Genomic DNA, 20,854 nt, shown 5'->3' on the forward strand with positions numbered 1-20,854 from the left:
CCTGAAGTGCGTAGGTCTCGCGGGCAGATGTAAGGGCCACATGCTTCTGAAACAATAAAGCCTTCAGTCTACTTAACTTGTCAAAATTCACCTTGGAAGTAGCAATGTGAGGCCAGATATCTGCTACCTCCCTAAATTTGTCGGGGGAAACAACACGTTCCAGCAGCATGTAACGACCTTAGAGACCGAAACAACGTAAACTATTCCAGTCCGCATGCCACAACAGTCTTCACTATTGAGGAGGACGTAGATGCCGTTTGAAAGCACCTGGAATGTGCGTTTAATCAAGGGGACTGGAACTCCCTTCAGATAGCAATCCAAGTTCGCAACAGAGGCATTACACGCCCCATGCAAGGACAACTGCTTACAAATCATCGAATGGCTGACTGAAGTCTCGCATTCAATACCACTAAGAAAGACCTCTTTCATGCCATTGAGGCATTTGTACGAGAAGGGAAGCTCCCACACCTCATGGATGTAACTATCTCCCAACTTTTCATATCTGCCTACCGGAACATGTTTCAAACAAGAGGTGAATTGTAATGTAGAAATAGGCAGATTAATAACCCTGTGAATCAACCACTCTGCTGAAGGAATCTCGGCCACAGTAAAAGGCAATCTTTCTATCTTTTCAATGTTAAGCATGATTAAAGTCACCTCCTTTTTAGCCATTAGTTGTTGTTGTTGCGTCAAATTAAAGGAAAAAAATATTTCCCTGGAACTGATGTGCTGCCACAGAATGCGACCCGCCTTCAATGTCTGGAGTGTCCAACCCAACTGCATAATGGACCTGGTCTGACTCTGTCCATGATATAAAGAAGACATATCAGATCAGTCCCATCAGGAATTGGCACTGCAGAAATGTTCACAAAAGACTAGTCTCTTCGAATCTTATGTGAAGAAAAGTGTGGTTTCAAAACCTCCTCCACCTGTTCAACCGCTGATCTCTCGGGAAGAAAATGACCATATATTAACAAGAAAAAATTAACGACAAAACCAATCCAAAGCAGGAAGGCTAGGACAGTCAGGGAAAGCCATACATAGTTCCATGGAAAAACAAAGTATGTTTCTTTAAGCCAATATATCAGCTTACGTGTACCTGACAGGTCAGCAGTCGAAGAGGCAAACGAGTCCGATAGACCGTCGTTGTAGTTGGCAAAGTAACCAGAGGCAGTTCGTGCAAAAGGCGTTGCCGTAGTCAATGGAGGAGTTGGTGTTTCCTGTGGTGGTACACAGTAGACAGCACCATCCGTCTGGCTTGTAGTCATAGTGACTTGATCAAATGTTTCTAAGTTGCTTGTTAGTGGAACTAGTGCAAGATCGTCATCATCCAGCCTCCCAAAGCTCGGAGAGGCATCAGTGTTGGTATAAACAACTTGAAGCAGAACTTCTTCTCCAGTAGTGAGAGGGATTCGGGAACTACTAGACGTTCCTCTTGGTCGGCTGTGTAGAATCGGCCACATGTTGTAGCTTGACATTGTCAATGGAAACAAAGCGATTTTCTTTGACAGCTGGCAACGGTGGTAGAATAACAGTTCTGGTACCGTGTATCCCCAACACAGGGACTGGTGCTCGATAAGAAGGGCCAAATTCTTTTTTCACTGCAACCTTTTCACGCACAAGAGCCCCAACTCTGGGAATACAGCCGGTAGGTGTTACTAGCACATCCTTAATTCCTGTGGAGGCAGCACTTTTAGAAGAGTTATCTTCACGGAACTGCTGTAATTCCTGTAAAACAGTGACACGATCATTTATGTCACAAGGTGTTTTCGCTGCCTCCACACCAGGACCATCAAGATCGGAAACAAACATTTGTGTTCCGACCAGGCACTCATACGAAGTACAACCCCCCAGGGACCTTCTAGGCAGGTTATTTAGTGCTCTCTGAACTCCATATAGGTGGGTTAGCCAACTATGACCCGTACCTAAGACTCTGGTCGTTAAGGATTGCTTTAAATCACGGTTTAATCGATCCACGACAGAATTTCCCCCTGGATGAAATGGAGACGACTACTGGAGCTGGACCCCCAACAAAGCCATGGTGTCCCTGAATGCCCTTGAGGCAAAAGCAGGGCCCTGGTCCGAATGGAATGCCGCAACTGCATATGTACCGACAAAGACTCGCAAATCTTTAATAACAGTCCGAGCATCAGCTGAGCGTTGTGGCCACACCCACTCAAATCTGGAGCAAGAATCAACAGCGACTAATATATATTTGTATGCACTATCAGGTGTTAATTGACAGCAATGATCCAAGTACACACATTGTAATGGTCTATTTGAGATTAAGAGGGGTGTCTGCGGCGGGCGCTTAGCCGTGGAAACTTTAATTTGTTGACAGATGTCACAACAAAGGACATACTGCTTAGTCTCTTTATAGAGACCTGGCCACCAATAACGGGCCTGCAATAGTGAAATTGCAGCCGCCATGCCAGCATGTGCAGTTGCCACTCCTTCATGCGCTGCTTTAATCAATTGTGGTCTTACATCTTTATTGGGGATGTTGCGTACGCCTACGCCTGGAATTTTAACTTCAGCGTTCAGCATACTTCCCATCAAGTATTGATATTTATTAGGAAATCCTTTAGGATAAGGCGTACCATCAACCGTAGCTTTTATGGCAGCCTTAATGTCTGTGTCTGGTTTGGAACTCGAACGAGTCACTGCAGCTACAGTGGCGACTGCCACTGCCGACTTTGTGGCTTCATCAGCCAAAGTATTTCCAGCAACGTGTATTCCAACGCGCTGGTGTCCAAGTGTATGCACAACATGGACTTTGGGTAGCGTTTCTTTCAGGTCTGCTACCTTCCCCCACAGGAGTCTGTGTTTTATGGTGTTACCTTTTGAATCTCTGAACCCATTCAAGCGCCAGTAACGCAGGTTTTCATTAAAAGACTAGACGCAATAATATGAATCCCAAACAATCAGTGTGAACTGTGTCGGATCCGTATTTTCTAGTGCCATTAGTAGAGCTTTTAGCTCAGCCAATTGTGCTGTACAATCCCCTAAAGTCTGTGTATAGGTATGTTGGGGACAGAATTTCTCCCCCTCCATATAGCCACTCACGACCGCACATGAAGCAGAATATTGATGTTTAGTTCCAATCGCTGGTTGCGCAGAGCCATCGGTGTACATGACTACATGATATTGATCAATAGGCAAGGTGTCAGCGGGAACTGGATATTCTACTTCATATTGTAGACATTCTTGAGTTTGTAACTTTGGGTCGAAAATGTAGTCTACATCAGTGGCTGTTAAAGACGTAGCCCATTGTATCCATCGTGGATGAAGTGCTTTTGTGTTTGGGACGCTAGCTTTTGTAACCGCCTCGAGGGCCGGAATAGGAGAAACAACAATAATGCTTTTTCCTTGGGCAAGAGGTCTTTTTTTTAAATACAGCCATCTGCACAGCAGTGAGAATTTTCTCTTTGGGTGCAAAGCGTTGTTTAGCAGCGGAATACAGGTGTGATTTGTATGCTATTAGCACTCTCACCTTCATTAAATGTGACATAAGTAAAACCGATGGCCCCAGCTATTACCCTGATGACCAAGTGTGTCTTATTGTCCCGTGTGTGTAAATGTTTTGCTGCTAGCATATCTGCCTGTAACTCGCGAAGAGTATGTGTATGTTCAATTGTCCAGAATTTACTTGAAAAATCAGGACGTATTAACTCATACAAAAAAAAGGTTTAATGGGTGTAGCATAATCAGGAATGTATGTTCTGCCAAAATTTAGAAAGCTCAACAATGATTGTAGTTTTTTAATCGTATTTGGTGGTTGCAGTTGTGCAACTTTTTCTAAAAATTGTGGCGCTAGGCTCTTCCCTTCATTCGACGGCTCATATCCCAGGAACAGGACTCTGAGGAAGGCAATTTTTGACTTTTTGAAGTTAAATTTGTAGCCAAGTTCGGCAAACCCTACAACAATGCGGGCTACCCGTCTTAAATGTTGTAGTAACTCGTCATCCGTGAGATATATATCGTCCACATATGACAAAGCTTCAGGGTCTATCTCAGGTAAAATAGCAGTCACACAAGCTGAAAACAGTCCTGGGCTGTTCTTATACCCCTGAGGCAAACAACATAATTTTTCTGGGAGCCTAGTGCGCTAAAACTTGTTATGTCTCTGCTTTCAGGCACTATATTCTGGCAGAAGAACCCATTTGAGATATCCAAAGTTGTTTTATATTTTTTCCGCAAAATGTTGCTCATTAGTGCAGTGCTATGTGAGTTTTGTATAGCATATGTAGGTGTATGTCCGTTTAAATGTCTGTAGTCTAAGACTATTCTGTATGAATGGTCTGGCTTAGCTACAGGTAATAAGGGGTTATTCATCGTTGAGACACAGGGTTCAATCACACTCTGGTATTCTAATTGCGTAAGCATCTCTTTCACCAGTGCCCTTGCTTCATGTTTTATTGGATACTGCGGTTGTGGCTGAGGTTCACTTTTAATGGGAATGATATGGTATGGAGAAATCCCTATCCCACCCTACGTGATTTCTATATAACGCAGGTGCTTGTGCTAGAGCCCATTCTATAGAATAGGACTCAACGAGTTCCTCTGGAACAAGGGGCGAGAAAGAAGGTTTAATAACCTCTTCTCCATATGGGCAGGTGCGGACAAAATCAAGCGGACAATCTTGTTCAGCCAACAAAATGTCATATATTTTTACTACACGGTCCCAAAAGATTGCGTGTATTGTGCGTTCAAATCTCCTTCCAACTGTAGAGTTACTTTATACACCCTATCGGGTTCGGAGACACACGTGTCCGCTGTTTCTGCTTGTATAAAGTCATCAGTTGCTTTCACCTCCAGATGCTCTAGAAGATTCCGGCAAACTATTGTGCCCTCTGCTGCGCTGTCTATTAGTGCTAGAGCCCAGTTCTTGTTCTTCAAGAGAACCCTCTTCCTGAGTGGCATGTCTGACTGAGACAGCTGCCACTTTTTTCTTTTTAAATTGTTATTTTTGTTGTACTGGTTTCTCTTCCTTCTTAACTGAAACCTCCGAAGAGCGTTGTGATTCCTGTCTCGGTTTCACGTACTGTGTTCTCCGCTCTGATCGCCCACCTCTCTCATTTCTCTTTTCCGATGAGTCCTGAAAGGAACGAGATTGGCGTGTATCAGTATATTGATATCTATCAGGTGTTTTTAATATTCTCTCTATTCCTGAGATTATATCTATTCTGTGGGGTCTCCACTCGTGGAGATTCTCCCCTTTCCTTCTTAGGTGTTTGTTGTTTTTTCTCCCAGCATTTCTTATTACCCTCAGGTTGTTGTTTAATATTGTCTTTATTAATTTTACCCTGAAATTGAGGTTTTTGTGGTCTAGCCTCAAGGCTATCTCTACCGATACTGGAATATGTTTCCGCTATTATTTTAGGCAGTTCTCGCTCCTGATCTTATTGCGGGACGTCACGGAGCACTGCAAGTGCAACTGCTTCCCCTTTAAGGTTACTTAGGATAATTGAAGAAACTGTGGCAAAGTTGCCCGTCAGTTACATTCCCAAATCTAGGGCCGGGGCAGCCCCGTATTCATCTTGAATTTGTTTAAGCACTTCCGGTAGGTTGGCTAGCGTCGGTGTACCGTGTGCCGTTGTATAGAACGCGGCAAATACCGTGCCCCATGTATTACAGTATTCAACTGTAGGAACCATCCCAAAGGGCAAGCACATAGTTAATATTCTATGTTTATCCTGAGGTCCCATATGGGGAAATACTGCCTCCAGCGTATTAATTTTTTGTGCCAGCCAACACGGAGTCTCCTCTCGTTTGGCTGGGACTTTACCCATAATAGAGTGTACAGTCACCGGATTTATACCTGGTGTTACTGCATGTTGTTGTGCTGGAGCGGCATGCACTGGGTTTGTATTTAGTGTCTGCATCACAAATTGTACTAATCGTCTGTATATCTCTGTTAACTCAATATATAAGCGTCGAACCTCAGCTACCGCTATATTCGCAGCCGCAGGATGAGGTGTATATGTGGCCAATAAAGGGCAGGTAGGACCATCATTACTTAGTGGCCGTAACCTTACTGGTAATATTGTATGGGGTAGGGCGCCATCAAGCCAATTATTATGTTCTTGATAAGATAGAGGTATCTCTAAATATGCGTACGCCCTGTATTGCCCAGGCGCGTTCACTACTGTATATGGATGAAATGTATTTGTTTTCCCATCAACTGCTGGAAATGTGACCCAAGAGTAAAAAAGTTCTGTTCTATAGGCTGCGTGGGTGTCCACCACAAACGTGACTGGACCGTCCTGGGCCATAAGGCCATGTGCTAGCTAATGTGCTGTGAGCGGTTGTCTCATGTTAAGAGCTATTTGTACAACCTGGGGATTCACCATTATAAAAGCACTAAGAGTTCAGAGAAGGCACACCAAGATGTTTTTTTTTTCTTTTAAGGTTTAAGCTTGAACAACCACCAGCTGAAAAATAGGATTTCCTGTTTGGTGGTGGTGGAAATCCTCAGTACCACGGACGTCTCCGTATACAGATCTGAGGGGTCATTATATAAAAATGAGACCGAGATATGCCGGTGGACCCGAAAATAAGAGCCTGACCAAACGTTGGACGCCATGTCGCGTAGGCTCTCATTATCCTAATGAGACTACTGGATTTTGAGCGGCAAGATCGTTCACAGTGTGGGGGACTAAGTCTGATCCACTGTGGATGACACTTGTCACTCTAAATCCGGGTTTTGCTCCGGCTAACTAGCAGTGCCTCATCTCTCCCAAATGGTAGAGACAATTGGGCAGCCGAGCGCATGACATCTTAGTACTTCTCAGGGAAGTCGTGGTCACTCAGGTCACAACCGGTTCTCTCATACACAGTACGGTCTCATATATAAATGACAAAGGCAGTTGAAGTTTTAAAGATTGGTTTAATAAAACGACTGCATTTTAGATAGCAAAGCGTGAGCTGCAATAACCAGAACTATACAACACAGTAAAATTTAAAATAGTAACAATGAGAGTGAAGCACAAGAATAAGGCTATCATAGTGCCGCTAGATTATTTTCTCTCTAAGTTATATTTCGAGCATAGCATGTGAGGCTCTAAGCCTCCCTTTCACGTTCCCCTGGGAGGACATCAACCCTCATACCTGAGCAAAGGCCTGTAATCTGCATCAGCATCTGCAACGGGGCATTCAGCATCTAGTTGTCAGTCCCTGGCTGGAATCTCCCTCTTGACGTATACTAGGACTAGGAAGTGTTTTTATAACTAACACGCAGATGTTCTAAGAAAATGTCCCTGCGTAAGGATGTGTATTTTCTACGAATACTGGAGACTAAACTTCTACCACGTTTACTGGCAATGTACCAGACTGTAGCCTTGACTGAAGCACATGGCGATCAAGAATGCATTATTGGAGAACACAGTGCTGAACTAAGCTAAACAGTGTGATAGAAGAAATTAAAACAAGACCGTAAAACTGGTTATTGTAAAATAACAGTGCGAGGCTGAAAAAAATATATCTAGGGCAGAGTGCACAGCAGCCTAGTATGTTAAACTAACGTGCATGAAGCTATATCAAAAAAATAGAATCATACCTAATCCTCACAGTTCTGGTAAACTATGCTCAGGCTTTTACCCTCCTCACATTCAAGCAAACTTTCAAGTGGCAGTTGATTAAACATACGAACTGTCGCACTAAGAACTGCATCTATATGATTATATGTCCTTGCAATCTCCGGTATATAGGAATAACTACTAGGATGGTTAAAACACGAATAAACAAACACAGGAGCACAATAAGATGTCAACGAGCCTCAACTAAACTAACAATACATTTTATTGAGCATAAGCACTGTCCGGATGACATGAAATGGGTCGTTCTAGAGAGTATTATGGACAACAGAGAATGCACTAACAAACCTTTTGAGAAAGAACAACGTTGGGTGCATAGATTAAGGACCCACATAAGGGCCTCAATGATGATGTTCCCTGGTATGAAGTAATATTACTGCACACAGACTTGCCATTTCTTACATATTCTGGTTTACGTTGGTTTGAGCCAGTATATGCAGGGGATTCCCTCCCTTTAATATACCCACAACGTCCTGATCCATACACTTGACTATGCACTATTTACATTCATTAATTTACCCAATGGGATTTTGGGTAGACTAATAGATTCATGACAATAGTCTTTGCTTCTGATCTCTTCTTTTTGATTATGGCTATTACCTTGTCCAACCAGTGCACACCTGCTCTATTCTTAATACCAAGGGGAAATTGGAGTCTGCACAATCTGTTATGGCTGAAAGGTAAATGGGCATCCAATGTTACACCCCTTAGTCAAGGTCTGTTTCTACCCTACAGTGCTCCTTGCTCCTACCCACTCCCATTGGGCTCTTGCTTCTGTTTTTCACCCATAGCCATGCTCCTAACTGCTGTTCCTGCTCCTAATGTCCCAACAGTCTTCCTTTAGTCCACAGAGCGCCTCAATTAGCTGTTTCTAATCTACAGAAGTAATCACTACCTGTTTCTATGCTTAGCAATCTCTGGCTGTTTCTTAATATCCCACCAAACTACTTGCTCTTGCCTAAAGATCTCCTTTGTGATTGAATCTCCTCAACTACGTTTTATTCAGTCCATTACCTGCTTCTCCATTGTTCACAGAATCCCTGCTTTTGCTCTACAGCATCCTGAGCTATCTATCTCTTTGCAGGATGCCCCTAGTTTTTAGCATATTGTAGGAAGTTGGCTCTTCATATGATATATCAAAACGAGATATATTGTGCAAAGAGTACAGGGGTTCACTTACAAGTGGACAGAGGCTTGCTCTAGCATTCCTATGGTGCTGTTTTAGGGGGTAATGTGATTGAGCAGCCTTAGGATTATCACAGGGGAGTGTTGGACATTTACACACACACACACACACACACACACACTCTCTCACTCACACTCACTCACACCTCTCTCACTCTTTTTATATTTTTAGGCACCAGAATCAATATGATCAGTTAAGTATGTTTTGCAAGAAAAATACTTTCTGGTTTCAAAAGTTGACAGTGCATTTTTCAGAAGTAGCAATGTTATTCTATGGAGTGAAAAACCCTTACTGCATTGAGGTATAGTACAGAAATGGGACCAATCAACTGGACTAAAGGTAAGTTTTGGCAAAGGCCAGTACCACACCATCAGATCACACCAGGCGGCCGGGTTCAGAGGTGTATTACAGCATTGGGTGCCTAGTGTTAGTCAATGGGGATCGTCCAGTTGAAAAGAGGCTACAGGTTTTGATAGGGAGTCCAGTTGAGGAGAACCAACAGATGGGTTCAAGTCTTGATAAACTCAGAGACGGAGGAACACCTTTGGTTCTCTTCTCCACGGGCTGGGGCGACGGGTGCAGAGGTGCCCTAAGGCGTAAGGTTTTCTCCACAGGGAGCACTCGTGATTGAGGGGACCTGTGGACACAGGCTGCAAGTGGCGTCAGTGAGTGCACAGTGGACAGGTACAAAGTGGGCTTTGTCTCTGGAGGGCTGGGGGACCATGTTAGCACCATTGGCCCACTGAAGCTTTGGCAAGGCACCACAGGTGCAGTGGTTCTTTCCGGCGTTGGGTTTTTGCAGTCTGGAGTCCTCTCAGGTATCTTGGGGTGCCTGCAAGATGCAGGCAAGCAACTCCGCTGCTCCATGACAGTTCCAGGGTCTTTGTTGAAGGCAGGTAGTCCTCCCAGACTTTTGGAGGAACAGCAGCCTGCAGTACAAATTGGCAGGAAAAGCAGACAAGCCTGCACGGCTGGGAAAAAGTCAGGTGCTTCTTCCTCTTGCTTTTCTTTTATGACTCTTGGGTGTCCTTCATAGGTCAGCAGGAATCTGATTTTGTGGCATTGGGAATCCCCTAAATACTGAATTTAGGGGTGTTTCGGGGTGTATAGGGTAGTAGCCAATGGGCTATTTACAGCTGGGGTCACAGTTCCCCCTATATGACCACTTCCTGTGGGAAGTGCACATAACCCTGTCCCAGAGTTCTGAAATTTGCCAACACCAAGATGGCAGGGTTCTAAATGACGTGTCCACTTCAGGCACCGCACCTTAGGGGTGGAGCTGACCTGAGGGGCTGGACACACCTCTCTATACTAAATTTCCCAACTGTCCAGGTGCCAAATGGACCCTGGGGCAGGGGGTCTGCATCTCTACTTTGAATGAAGCCAGATCTGCATATCAAGGGCAGTGAGCTTCTTTGAAGCGCCTTGCCTTGGAATGCAGCTTTACAAGTCATCCTGTTGGGTGGGGTCTGTAAACACCTCTCCCAGAGCAGACTTTGTTTCCGACTGCCCAAGAGCAAAAGCTTTCACCCTTGGTGGTCAGAATTGTATCTGGTGGTGGCAGACTGGCTAAAACTAGCCAGTCTGCACACTGGTAGTTGATAGGTTTTCAGGGGGCATCTCTAAGGTGGCCTCTGGGTGCATGTATTAATAATTCCATCACTTGCATCAGTGAAGGTTTATTAATACGAGATGTTTAATATCAAGCATCCCTATTTTCAGTGAAGCCATCATGTAGCTAGGGAACTCCTAGTGACCAGTGTCCGACACACGCATATTTTAAAACAAAATAGCTTCCCTGTTCACTCACTATGTCTATAAATTGACAGACCTAGCAGGGACGTCTACTCTTGCAGATATGTCCTCACATGTAATATACTGCAACCTGCCTTAGGGCTGTGAGGCCTACTAAGAGGGTTACGTTACATATGTTGCACACAGTGTTAGGGGACAGGGCACACAGGCTGTTGTGTTTTCACTTTTGGCTGCACCAAGACACGCAGCCTGCAATGACAGTCTGCATGTACCAAGTCAGGGGTCCCTGAGCGTGGCAGAATACATGCTGCAGCCCTTGAGGACCCTCTTTGGTGCCACAGCCTCAGGTACCAGGGGTACTACTTACTAAGGGCTTACTGGGGGACCAAAGTTATTGTCAACTGGGAAGCAATTGCACAGTTTTAGTCTGGAACTGAGGACCTGGTTAGCAGGGACCCAGTGCACTTTCATTCAAAATTGCATTGAATACAAAAAGTTGGGGTGACCATGTCAAAAAGGGGCACTTTCCTACACATATGCATTACAGACCTTCCCTGGCAGACTGCCTGGAGGACCCACAAATATCCACGTAACCCGTAGAGCACCTCCCTTGTTTACTGTGCCACTGGATTCAAGCTAGCCTGGCTAATGAAGGTTGATACTCTGAAACCGGTCCCAGGATGCTTGTTTCCTGTCCAGGGAGGATCTGGCCTGGCAGTTCAGGCTGGACTGTTCCCATGAGGAACAGGGACGAGACTGATTTGCATATGGCTGGGTCCAAACTGGGGTTGCATGGTGAGCAAAAAAACGATGGATTAAACCCAGATCTGTGACTGGGGATGAGTGTTTGCATTGTTGAGCACTCCGTCCATCATCCTTTTGTGTTCCTCACCTGCTGCCACACACAAACTGGATTAAAAGACAGTGGTGCAAAACCCACAGTCTTAACACAGAACATGGGTTACTCTGATGTTCAAGAACATTGGTTCCCATGAAATCACTTTAAAGCCCTTTCAAATGAATCACAGAGGTTCCATGCACTACACTTTTTTAGAAATAAGTACTATTTGATGGTAAACCACAGATCAATGATAAACACTCACAAGGGTGCAATAGAAAAACATCAGTTATAGCCATGGTATACAAACAAGCATCTTAGAGACTTCTGACGGGACATGGAGGGGCTTATTACTTTACAATTTCATTATGTTATACATTATTCCATGTGTCATGATGATTATACAGACCTTGTGGAGTAATACATTAGTTATAACAAATGACGGAATCTGTGCATTTGCTGTGTCAGGATTTCATAATGCAGTATTCATAACCAGTTTGAAAACCCTTACAGAACTCAGGGAACGATCTTAGTTTAACACAGGTGGACCTTGCAACTGAATGTTATCCTGTCAACTCTGAATTCTTGAATTCATTTCATAACACCCACTAACGAATGAAATTGCAGCTTCTTAGTATGACAATTTCTTCAAAAATAATGTTTGTTAGGTCAGGTGTTGCATGTGCAATAATGTCAGGGTGATACTGGTACATTCATCAGTCTCATTAAGACCAAAAGCCTCATGTACTGAAAACGCATTCCGTAAAAGTGTTTGCAAATTGTGCACCACCTTTTTTTTAAACCATTTGTATTTTGTGAACCAACTATGTAATGGACTACTTATAAGTCGGTTCACAAAATCCAGAATTGTAGTTGGCACAATTTGACCTTCTTCATTAATGTTATTCAACTGGGTTACAAATTGTGACCCACTGTGATTGGCTACAGTGGCATGGATTGTGGCCTGCTGAGGCCAGCAGACCACCAAGTCGGTGATTGATTTTAAATAAAGCTATCTTTTTAAAGACTTATTCAGACAGTTTTCCTAAAATGAAAATAGAGATGTGTTTAGAAACAAAAATAAAAGTTCAGCAAACTTTTTAGGAGTAGGCAGTGGTCTCATGGACCACTGTCTGCTCCTAAAAAAAACGTTTTTGAGAGGGAAATAAATCTCTTGGGAACCTCATTACATTTGCAAATGGGATTCCACCTCATTGAGGTGGTGGTAAAATACGAATATTTTGCTACCAGATTTCAGTACATTAATGCATATCCTAACGAATCTGTATTTGGAAGGGGCCCCTTTAACAAATCCCTTCCAGATACCCATTTGTAATGGTTTTTTAAACCCCCTTTAACGAAAATTTGGAAAACCTTTTCCAAATCATTAAATGAGCTTAGTACATTTCAAAAAGGGTTTTAGTCTTTGCAAACCTTCTGATTTACTGAGTCAGAGGGTTTGCGAATGCTACAACCTTAGTACATGAGGCCCCATATTTCACTGTCTGGAGTTTATTTCTCCAAAAGTGTTCCCTAATAATTAATAGATTTAGCTGTTGGCAAAACCTCTTCTTAACCATTTAGTGCTCTGATCAATGTAAAAAAAAATATGGACAATTGCAGATTTGCGTTTTGAGCCGAAAACTAGGCTCAGGCTCAAATATTTTAGGTTCCTTAGTGGAATTCAGTCTGGAGGCCTGGGTTAAGCCTTTTTCTGTTCTTTGTATTTTCAGACCTACTCTTTGGTGTACCAGGGAAGCAAAGTGGTGTGAGTCTGTACAACCGCAAACGGATTGTTTCCTACACAGTCACCATAGGACTATGGCACTATGACTCCAAGTAAGTTTTCTTCTGGATGCCGTAAGGTATAATCCGGGATTTCAAGGTTGGGATTTCTCTTTGTATCAAGGAGCTCCCAGCAGGTGTCCCGTGCAGTTTACTAGCCTGTTTAAATTGTTGTTTTCCAATGAATATTGCAAGCTGTAGTCACAGAAGTTATCCCACACAAATCTGTCATGGATTCATGCATCTGGCGCTAAAAGACGTCCTGCTATATTTTTTAAGAACCCTATACATAAAGACTACAGAGATACTGGACTTCTGAGACTTTCATACTACTAACGGGAGGCAAGAATATTATGCAAGTGAGGACATCATGTTAAGCACCAAACGTTTTAGTGTGAAATTTTGGCAAACAACCCTTCACATTAAAACATATGTCTGAAGAAAGAATTTGTGGCAACAGTATAGGATTTGAGCTTCACAGTTTGGCTAGTTTTGCTTGGTTGACTCTTATGTCAGTAACTTGTTTGCATACCTATGTAGATTGTTAAAATGTGTTCTTGAATATCTATGCACTACAACATCCTGCAGTACAATGAGGTACATAAGGAACAATCAAATAAATGTAACAGTAGTTCTTCAAAGAAACGTTCTCTGGATCCTGGAATGTGTATTTTTTCTACAGTCTAGTATTGCCTTCCCACTCCCACTATAGAGAAGAAGACTGACATTTTTAATATTGAGAGTTTACTTGTCATCAAGGACATCACCCTGAACCACCTTTCAACATTGCAGAAAGTGTCCGAGGTTGCATTTGTCCCAGACCATCCTCGAATGATCTATGGCTTTTTCCAGCACATACTGAGTCTCAGGAGAAGAATTCTCCTGCTGGGCCCAGATGATGTTCTAGGCTTGAAACGCAGATGCCAGATGTTAGTCAGTCTCAAGCAATGAGGTCACATTTCAGGACCAGAAGAATTTCACCATATGTCCTTGAATGCTAAGACAACATCCATGCAGGCTTCATAACTATCTTCATGGTTTCTTTAGTAGAGGAGAGCAACTTTGCCTGGTTCAAATCCTCAGAGTGCCTCTCTTTCACTGCTTTTACAGTCATACCAGAGGTGCTGTCATGCTCAGTGGCCCTATGTCTGCTCCTCAACAGAGAACAGTATCATATCAGAGACCCAGTAGTCACTTGAACCCCCACTGCTGGTGCATTTGGTTCCTGGACCACTGGAACCCCAAATGGCATTTTACTGATTCCTGCAAAACATCAAAAGCTTACACAGGCTTCAGAATCAGATTATACTTAGGAACACCCTTAAACCTCATTGCCAATTGTTTTGGTTGCGTAGGAGTAACCCATTCTTACTAACTTTCATAGTGCCACATAAGAGAGCTGGAAGGTGGTTTCCATATAGAAGAAAGTTTGCATCACCTTAGCTGTTTACTTGCAAGCTGCAAATTCTACTGTGCTGTTTGGTATCAGAGACATGTCCACACAACACTCCTGGACCATCTGGCAAAAGACTTGCACATGGAACTGTATTGACTAACTAGATAAATCTGCATGTTAAAGAAGGTTGCAAACTTATCTATCAGTAGATGCTGTCATGGAATTTCCACGATCTTCCACAAAATGTAAAGACTTGAACACCAATGGGTGACTCATAGTACCGTTCTTGTGCCCTATATTTTATTTGACTCTAACTCAGCCAGTAAGGTCATGCAAGTAAATGCAAACTGAGAGGCTTAAGTCCTTGCGCTGGAGAAGAAGAAAAAGGAATGTATGGAAACTTAGTGTAAATACCTTCATAGGGGAAACCATGTTGTATCTTTCAAACGTAACTGTTCATTGCATCTATACAGTCCTCGTTTGACAGGCAGTTCGATCTCTGCTTTTCTGGAAATCATGGTATCCTGCATTTTCATAGTACCTTGTGGGGCTGTATCTAAGTCCTCTTTAGAACTGTCTTGAAGACCAGTTTTGCCAAAATCTGACATTTATATGTCATGATTAATGTTAACTTTTTAAATCCCCCGTCTTTTCATTGGTGCTTCAGAAAAAGAACGGTTCATGGAGGTTTCTTTTCAGAAAGAAATCCTTTAAAATCAGTAATGACAGATACATACATGAGTGGATGGGGAGCACGAATAGGTCGATTGCCCGTCCAAGGAGTCTGGTTGAAAATGAAATACCAGCATTCTAGGACCAAGGTGGTAGACTTAATGTGTTTCGTTACTCCATAACCTCAAAAACCATGCTGGTGGAGTCAGACAACCTGCCTATCATATACCGCCTCAACAAAATAGGAGGTTGTTCTACTTTCCTTCTCTTATCTTATGACCAAGCTTACAAAACCTCTCTGGAATGCACTTCTGAGTTTAAAGAAGACATTTATTGTTATTATTACTTCACCACGAGGTTCCTGAAAGACGAAATTAGTAGATTAGAAGCACACGTTCAAAAGTAGTCGCAGCAATTAAAGCAAAATATATCAAAGTACTTCTCAGTTGCAATGCACACAGCAAATTCATGTGATTGTATTATAGCATAACTTCAAAGCAAAGCATAAAAGTAAAAATTGCATCACCGTAGGGCAGGGCTGTAGGGCCTATAACTCAGCTTCATCTTTCTGGGGCTTCAAGTTGATGACTCCGGTTCAACTGCGAGAAAGAGATTTTGTACCCAAACGGGGACAGGCAACTGACGTCCGTTCCTGTCTGAAGCCAAGATAGTTCTATATCTAACTCTGCTGTTGTCCAGAGACATCCTTAAAAGCAAACTCAGTGTGAGAACCGAAGACACTTGGAGGTGGCCAATTCTCCGAGCCTCACTCGTTCTCAGACTGGATTGAGAGGTAAACACAAAATCTACGCGCTCTTATCAGCTAGGGTCTGGTGTGAAAAACACAGCTTGGTCTGTCATGTGGAAAAACACAGCTTGGAAAAAAACAGCTCATCTGCAATGTCTCAACTGCAATGTCTAACTCCACGTTAAAGCCAATAGGCAGCTAACCTAAATACCAAATGTAATGTCTAATGCCATGTCAAAGCCAATAGGCAGCTAAACTGAATATAGAATGTAATGGCTAATGCCATGTTAAAGCCAATAGGCAGCTAACCCAAATAGCAAATGTAATGTCTAATGCCACGTTAAAGCCAATAGGCAGCTAAACTGAACACAACATGTAATGTGCAACTGGTGAACATTGAGCAACTAATAAGCGCAGTGGTGAAACACAATTAATAGCATCACAGAGGTTTGAGATCTAGGGCCCTCCCAAAAGAGGTTCCATGATATTACATTGGCTCCTGGCTTAGTCTGTTTATGATCCATTTTTGAGGTTTGGAAATTGTAACCGACACCCTAAAGAAATATTTCACAGGATCACCAATGGATTGTCAATGACTAGTTCTGTGGGAAACTGATCTCTTTGAATGCATGTATTTGGAGTTGAACTTCATGGGGCATGCCCTTCAATTGACTCAGTTTTTGTCATTGCCTCTCCTTCCTTTCCTGCTGTACTTAAAGTAGGCGCCTCTCAAGACTTTGTCTTGCAGGGTGGCTCTACATCATAAACAGTAGTGTTCATCATCAAGACCTTCAATCCCTGATCTTTGCTGCCTGGAGTAATTCCACTGCGGGCGTTTAACTCTTAGTTCAGATAACATGAGCATTTTTATGGAGGCTAAAAGCCAGCTGACAAGATAGTCAAAGGCATTTAAGAAAAAGAGTGTTGCATATTATGTTTGAGCAAGAAGAGTGCAACAAGACCATGCCTAGCTGAAATCGAGCTTCCTTACCTAAATTCATGATGTGGACATGATGCCAGATGTCAGCAACAAACATAGCCGTCTTGACGCCTCATGATCCACAGATATAAGAAAAATTGGCTGCTAATTTGACCTCCCTTTGATATTGAGCTCAAGGATTTACCATCGTTACTTCTGATGTAGCAAATTAATCAACAGTGAGTGATATGTCGAGGTCGTGGCGAGGTCAAGGCCATTTTGATTCATGGCCAATTCATTTGAGGGCAGTCTCTGTTTAGTGAAGAATTTAGTTAAATGTCTCTCTTAACTCATCTCTGCACACACAGACCACATCCTAGGAAGCAAATTGCCAGATAGTGGATGTTCAGACTTTCTACAAACATGGTCACAACAGAAGAGAGACAATGGGGTCTGCCCCAGTAAATTGACTACAAAAATGGCTGACTTTTTAGAGGAGGCACGGTTGTTTGTGAACCTGGGAATTTAGATTTTTTTCACCAGATGGACGTTCAAGCCATTTACTATTTCTGGCGAAAAAATCTGTGAGTGCCGTCTAGGGGGAAGATGTACTCCGTCTTTGACATAGTTAAAATTGAAGTAGTAGAGACGCAAGAATAGAGTATATGCACCACACTTAGGAACTTAAAGTGCTCAAATATTATAAATCGCCCTAATTTAGCTATTTTTAAAATCATCTTAAAACAAACCTTTTTGAAAGAGGCTTTCACATCTTAATATTAATGCATTGAACCCTCATTTTTTTAATTTAATTTTGATTATCAATCCCACATTGTATAACAATACTCTGTCACAGTTTCCACCCAGGAGATGAAGTAGAGGAACATACAACGCAAGCCTACGCATACCAAATGAAAAGCAAGGTGGCATCAACATTGCAGTCCAAATCATGTAGGTCAATGGGCCGGATCGCTTTTGCAGGGAAATTAGATAGCCGTGGACACAGTTTCTCGATCTGAGCTATGTTGCAACTGGGTCAATTGAGCCCCTGGCTTTTACATGAAGAAAATAGGTACAAAACAATGCCCATATGTCTCGAGGGCAAGACATTGGCGGTTGCTGTCATGCAGAATTTTCAATCCTGTCATTACAAATCACCATGTCTTTTAATCACTGAGCAGCAGTAGGTATTCCAGCATGTTCCAAAGTGGCCACCCTGCGCTTTGCCAATAGCAGGGCCGATGCTGTGAGGCACCAAACTCTGGCTGGACCCTCATTAACATATCCTCATAGGGCCATCAGTGGATCCGCCTGTAGTGTGTGTTCCATTATGTCTGATACCATCCCCTAAACCTCACACCAATATATTACAATGGCAGGGCATTCCCAGGCCATATGTTAAAAAAAAAAAAAAAAATCCCACAAAAAACAGCATCTGCCGGCAGCTGTGTGGAAGTGTAGGGTCAAACCTTTGCTGCTTCTGGTGGATAATATAAGCCCTATGAAGCAATTTATAATGGAACAGCTTATGCCCGTAGTTCATAGATACAGTACTAGACTGTTAACAGCAGTACACTCTGCGTATAGTGACTTGCCAAGCTCCCGCTCCCAGGCCTCTTGTACAACGTCAGTCTTGACCATCTGGTTTTACAATACCAGGCTGTACAATCTAGTGACCTATCGTGTAGGGTCTATAGATGTAAGAAACTGTGAGGAGTAAAAAGTCAACAGGCTCTTTAGGGATTCCTGGCCACGTGGCTTCTACTGTGTCCCGTAGGTGCGCATATATGAAAATGTCTAGGGTGATTGTATTTCTTTGGGAACAAAACTGGTCTAGAGCGAGAAAATTGCCATCAATGTACATGTGACCCAGGTCCACCAGAGCCAGTTTTGACTCAGCATAGGGCCTTCCAGGCTCAGCAAGTCATGGCCAATGCGTGTAGTTCCCTGTGTTGCCTGGGTGGGCCTTTGTGCAGTAGTGAGCCCCGTGGAAGTCAGTGAGTCTGAGCCCGCTCTGGATTCAAGTGTGAGATGCACATCAGGATGGTACCAGAGCTTTGTAAACTGACTTTGCGCCACCAGCTAGCAGACCTCAGGATCTGGGATCTCAAACTTCCCATTATTAAACGGCAAGACCAGTATATCCCAGGCTTCTCTGCTAGTTTTTTTGCCCAGAGCAGTCTGAGGAAGAGAGCACAGAGTGTAATGAAACACAGTTTATTCTGGGGCATGGGGATGTTTGTCAATAAGTAGAGAAGCTTCGTAAGGACCACCATTGTAATCAGGGCCATCCTGCCAGCCAGCGAGAGAGGAAGCCAAGCCACTGATCCACCCGGCCAGTGAAACCATCCAGCACCGGCCCATGATTAAGCCAGGCTACTTCCTCTGGCAATCTATGTAAATATATGCCAGAATATTTAACTGAAACAGCTACCCAGTTTACAGGGTAGTCGAGAGCTACTGGGATCTTACCATCAGTGAGAGGAAGGAGGTCAGATTTCAACCAGTTGATGGAAACAACGGAGAAGATGCTGAATCAGATAATCTTCTGGGTCAGCAGGCTCAGAATAACCTCCAAATCTTTCATGAAGAGCAGCATTTTTTTCAGTATACATGGACAATAGCAAACACACCCTTGATAGATGAGGCATCTGGGGATAGGTTTATCCAGCAACTGCCTGGCCAGGTGGTTCATAGCTCATATAAGTATCAATGGGGAAAGAGGACAACCCTACCTTGTTCCCTGCTTTATTGGAAAGGGATCAGACGTCACGCCATTAACCTTACTATGAGCTGTCTGGGAAACATACAGTTGGGAATAGTATTCTACAAGCTCAAAGGATATTGTCATCTGCTACAAGAGTCGTCCTGTCCCGGCCTAAAAGTGTGGCAACTTGCACTCTAGGTCTCTCATAGTGAAGAAAACAGGACAGCATTTGCCAGGGTGCTCTCCATTCCCATATTGCCCGGCCAGTGCATATTTCCCAAGGTGACACACCTCTCTGTCAGCCAGGTCCCAAAAGTGCTAGAGGAGCTCACTCTGCTCTTGCAGTGGGGTATCAGTTGGTCTCCACACTGAGTGGGCGTTGAGGGCCTGCAGTGCATACTCCACCTGAGTAATCTTCCAACACATGTCTGAACACCCCAGCATGCTTGGATATAACCTGTCCTGGGATGTATTCCTTGAATGCCTCCCATAAGGTGGGGTACTTTGCAGCCGTCCCGGTGTTAAGTTGAAAGAATTCTGGTATTGCACTCCAGATCTCATCCTTGAATACCTGATCCAATAATGAGTGAGGCTGGAGCCACCAATGTGACCTACGGTATTGTGATGTCTGCATGCCCCATTTAAAGAATGATCAAAGACCGTACAAAGCAAAAACTTCACCACTCTTACCAAAGGGGTGAGATCACAGGCCACCAGCAGTAATCCAGCCTAGTGAAAATGTGGTGCAGAATAAAAAGTGAATTCCTAAGCATGCAGAAAGACAACTCGCCAGAGGTCCACATTCCATGGAGATCATGGAGGAAGATATGTGTTGCCTGAGTGCATTGAGTATGAACTGCCCGAGGTGTCCAGGGCTACATCTAAAGTGAGGTTCACGTCTGTGCCCCATATGACCGTGGGCAAATGTGAATCTCGTAATTTGGCACAGATATCCAAGAAGAACTGGGGATCATATGCATTCCGGGCATAGGTGTTAATTAGGACTATGGTAGCCATGTTGAGTATGCCTTCTAGGATGATAGATCGACTTGGGCGATCGATATGCTGACTGTGAAACTGGAAGGGACCCTGTGGATGCATAATTATGCATACTTCCCTCGATTATTTACCATTGGAGGAGAAATTGTGGTGTGGGGACCACTTGGGAGCAAAGGAGCTCGGGTGTGTGTGGAGGAATGTGTCTCCTGCAAAAGTCCATATCCACTCCCTGGCGTTCCAAATCAGCTAGCACC

At 43.5% G+C, this 20,854-nt stretch overlaps 1 protein-coding gene across 3 annotated transcripts in view; it reads left to right on the forward strand.

Annotated features, from left to right (window-relative positions):
* SCAP (SREBF chaperone) overlaps positions 1-20,854 on the forward strand; it is a 657,412-nt gene that overhangs the window by 238,741 nt on the left and 397,817 nt on the right. For all 3 annotated transcript variants that reach the window (XM_069210888.1, XM_069210889.1, XM_069210887.1), the window contains one exon: positions 13,108-13,213. In XM_069210888.1, coding sequence (XP_069066989.1) covers positions 13,108-13,213 — 106 coding nt within the window. The remainder of the gene's footprint in view (positions 1-13,107; positions 13,214-20,854) is intronic.

The sequence above is a fragment of the Pleurodeles waltl genome, chromosome 10 (assembly GCF_031143425.1).
Source record: "Pleurodeles waltl isolate 20211129_DDA chromosome 10, aPleWal1.hap1.20221129, whole genome shotgun sequence".
In the NCBI taxonomy this organism is placed as follows: Eukaryota; Metazoa; Chordata; class Amphibia; order Caudata; family Salamandridae; genus Pleurodeles; species Pleurodeles waltl.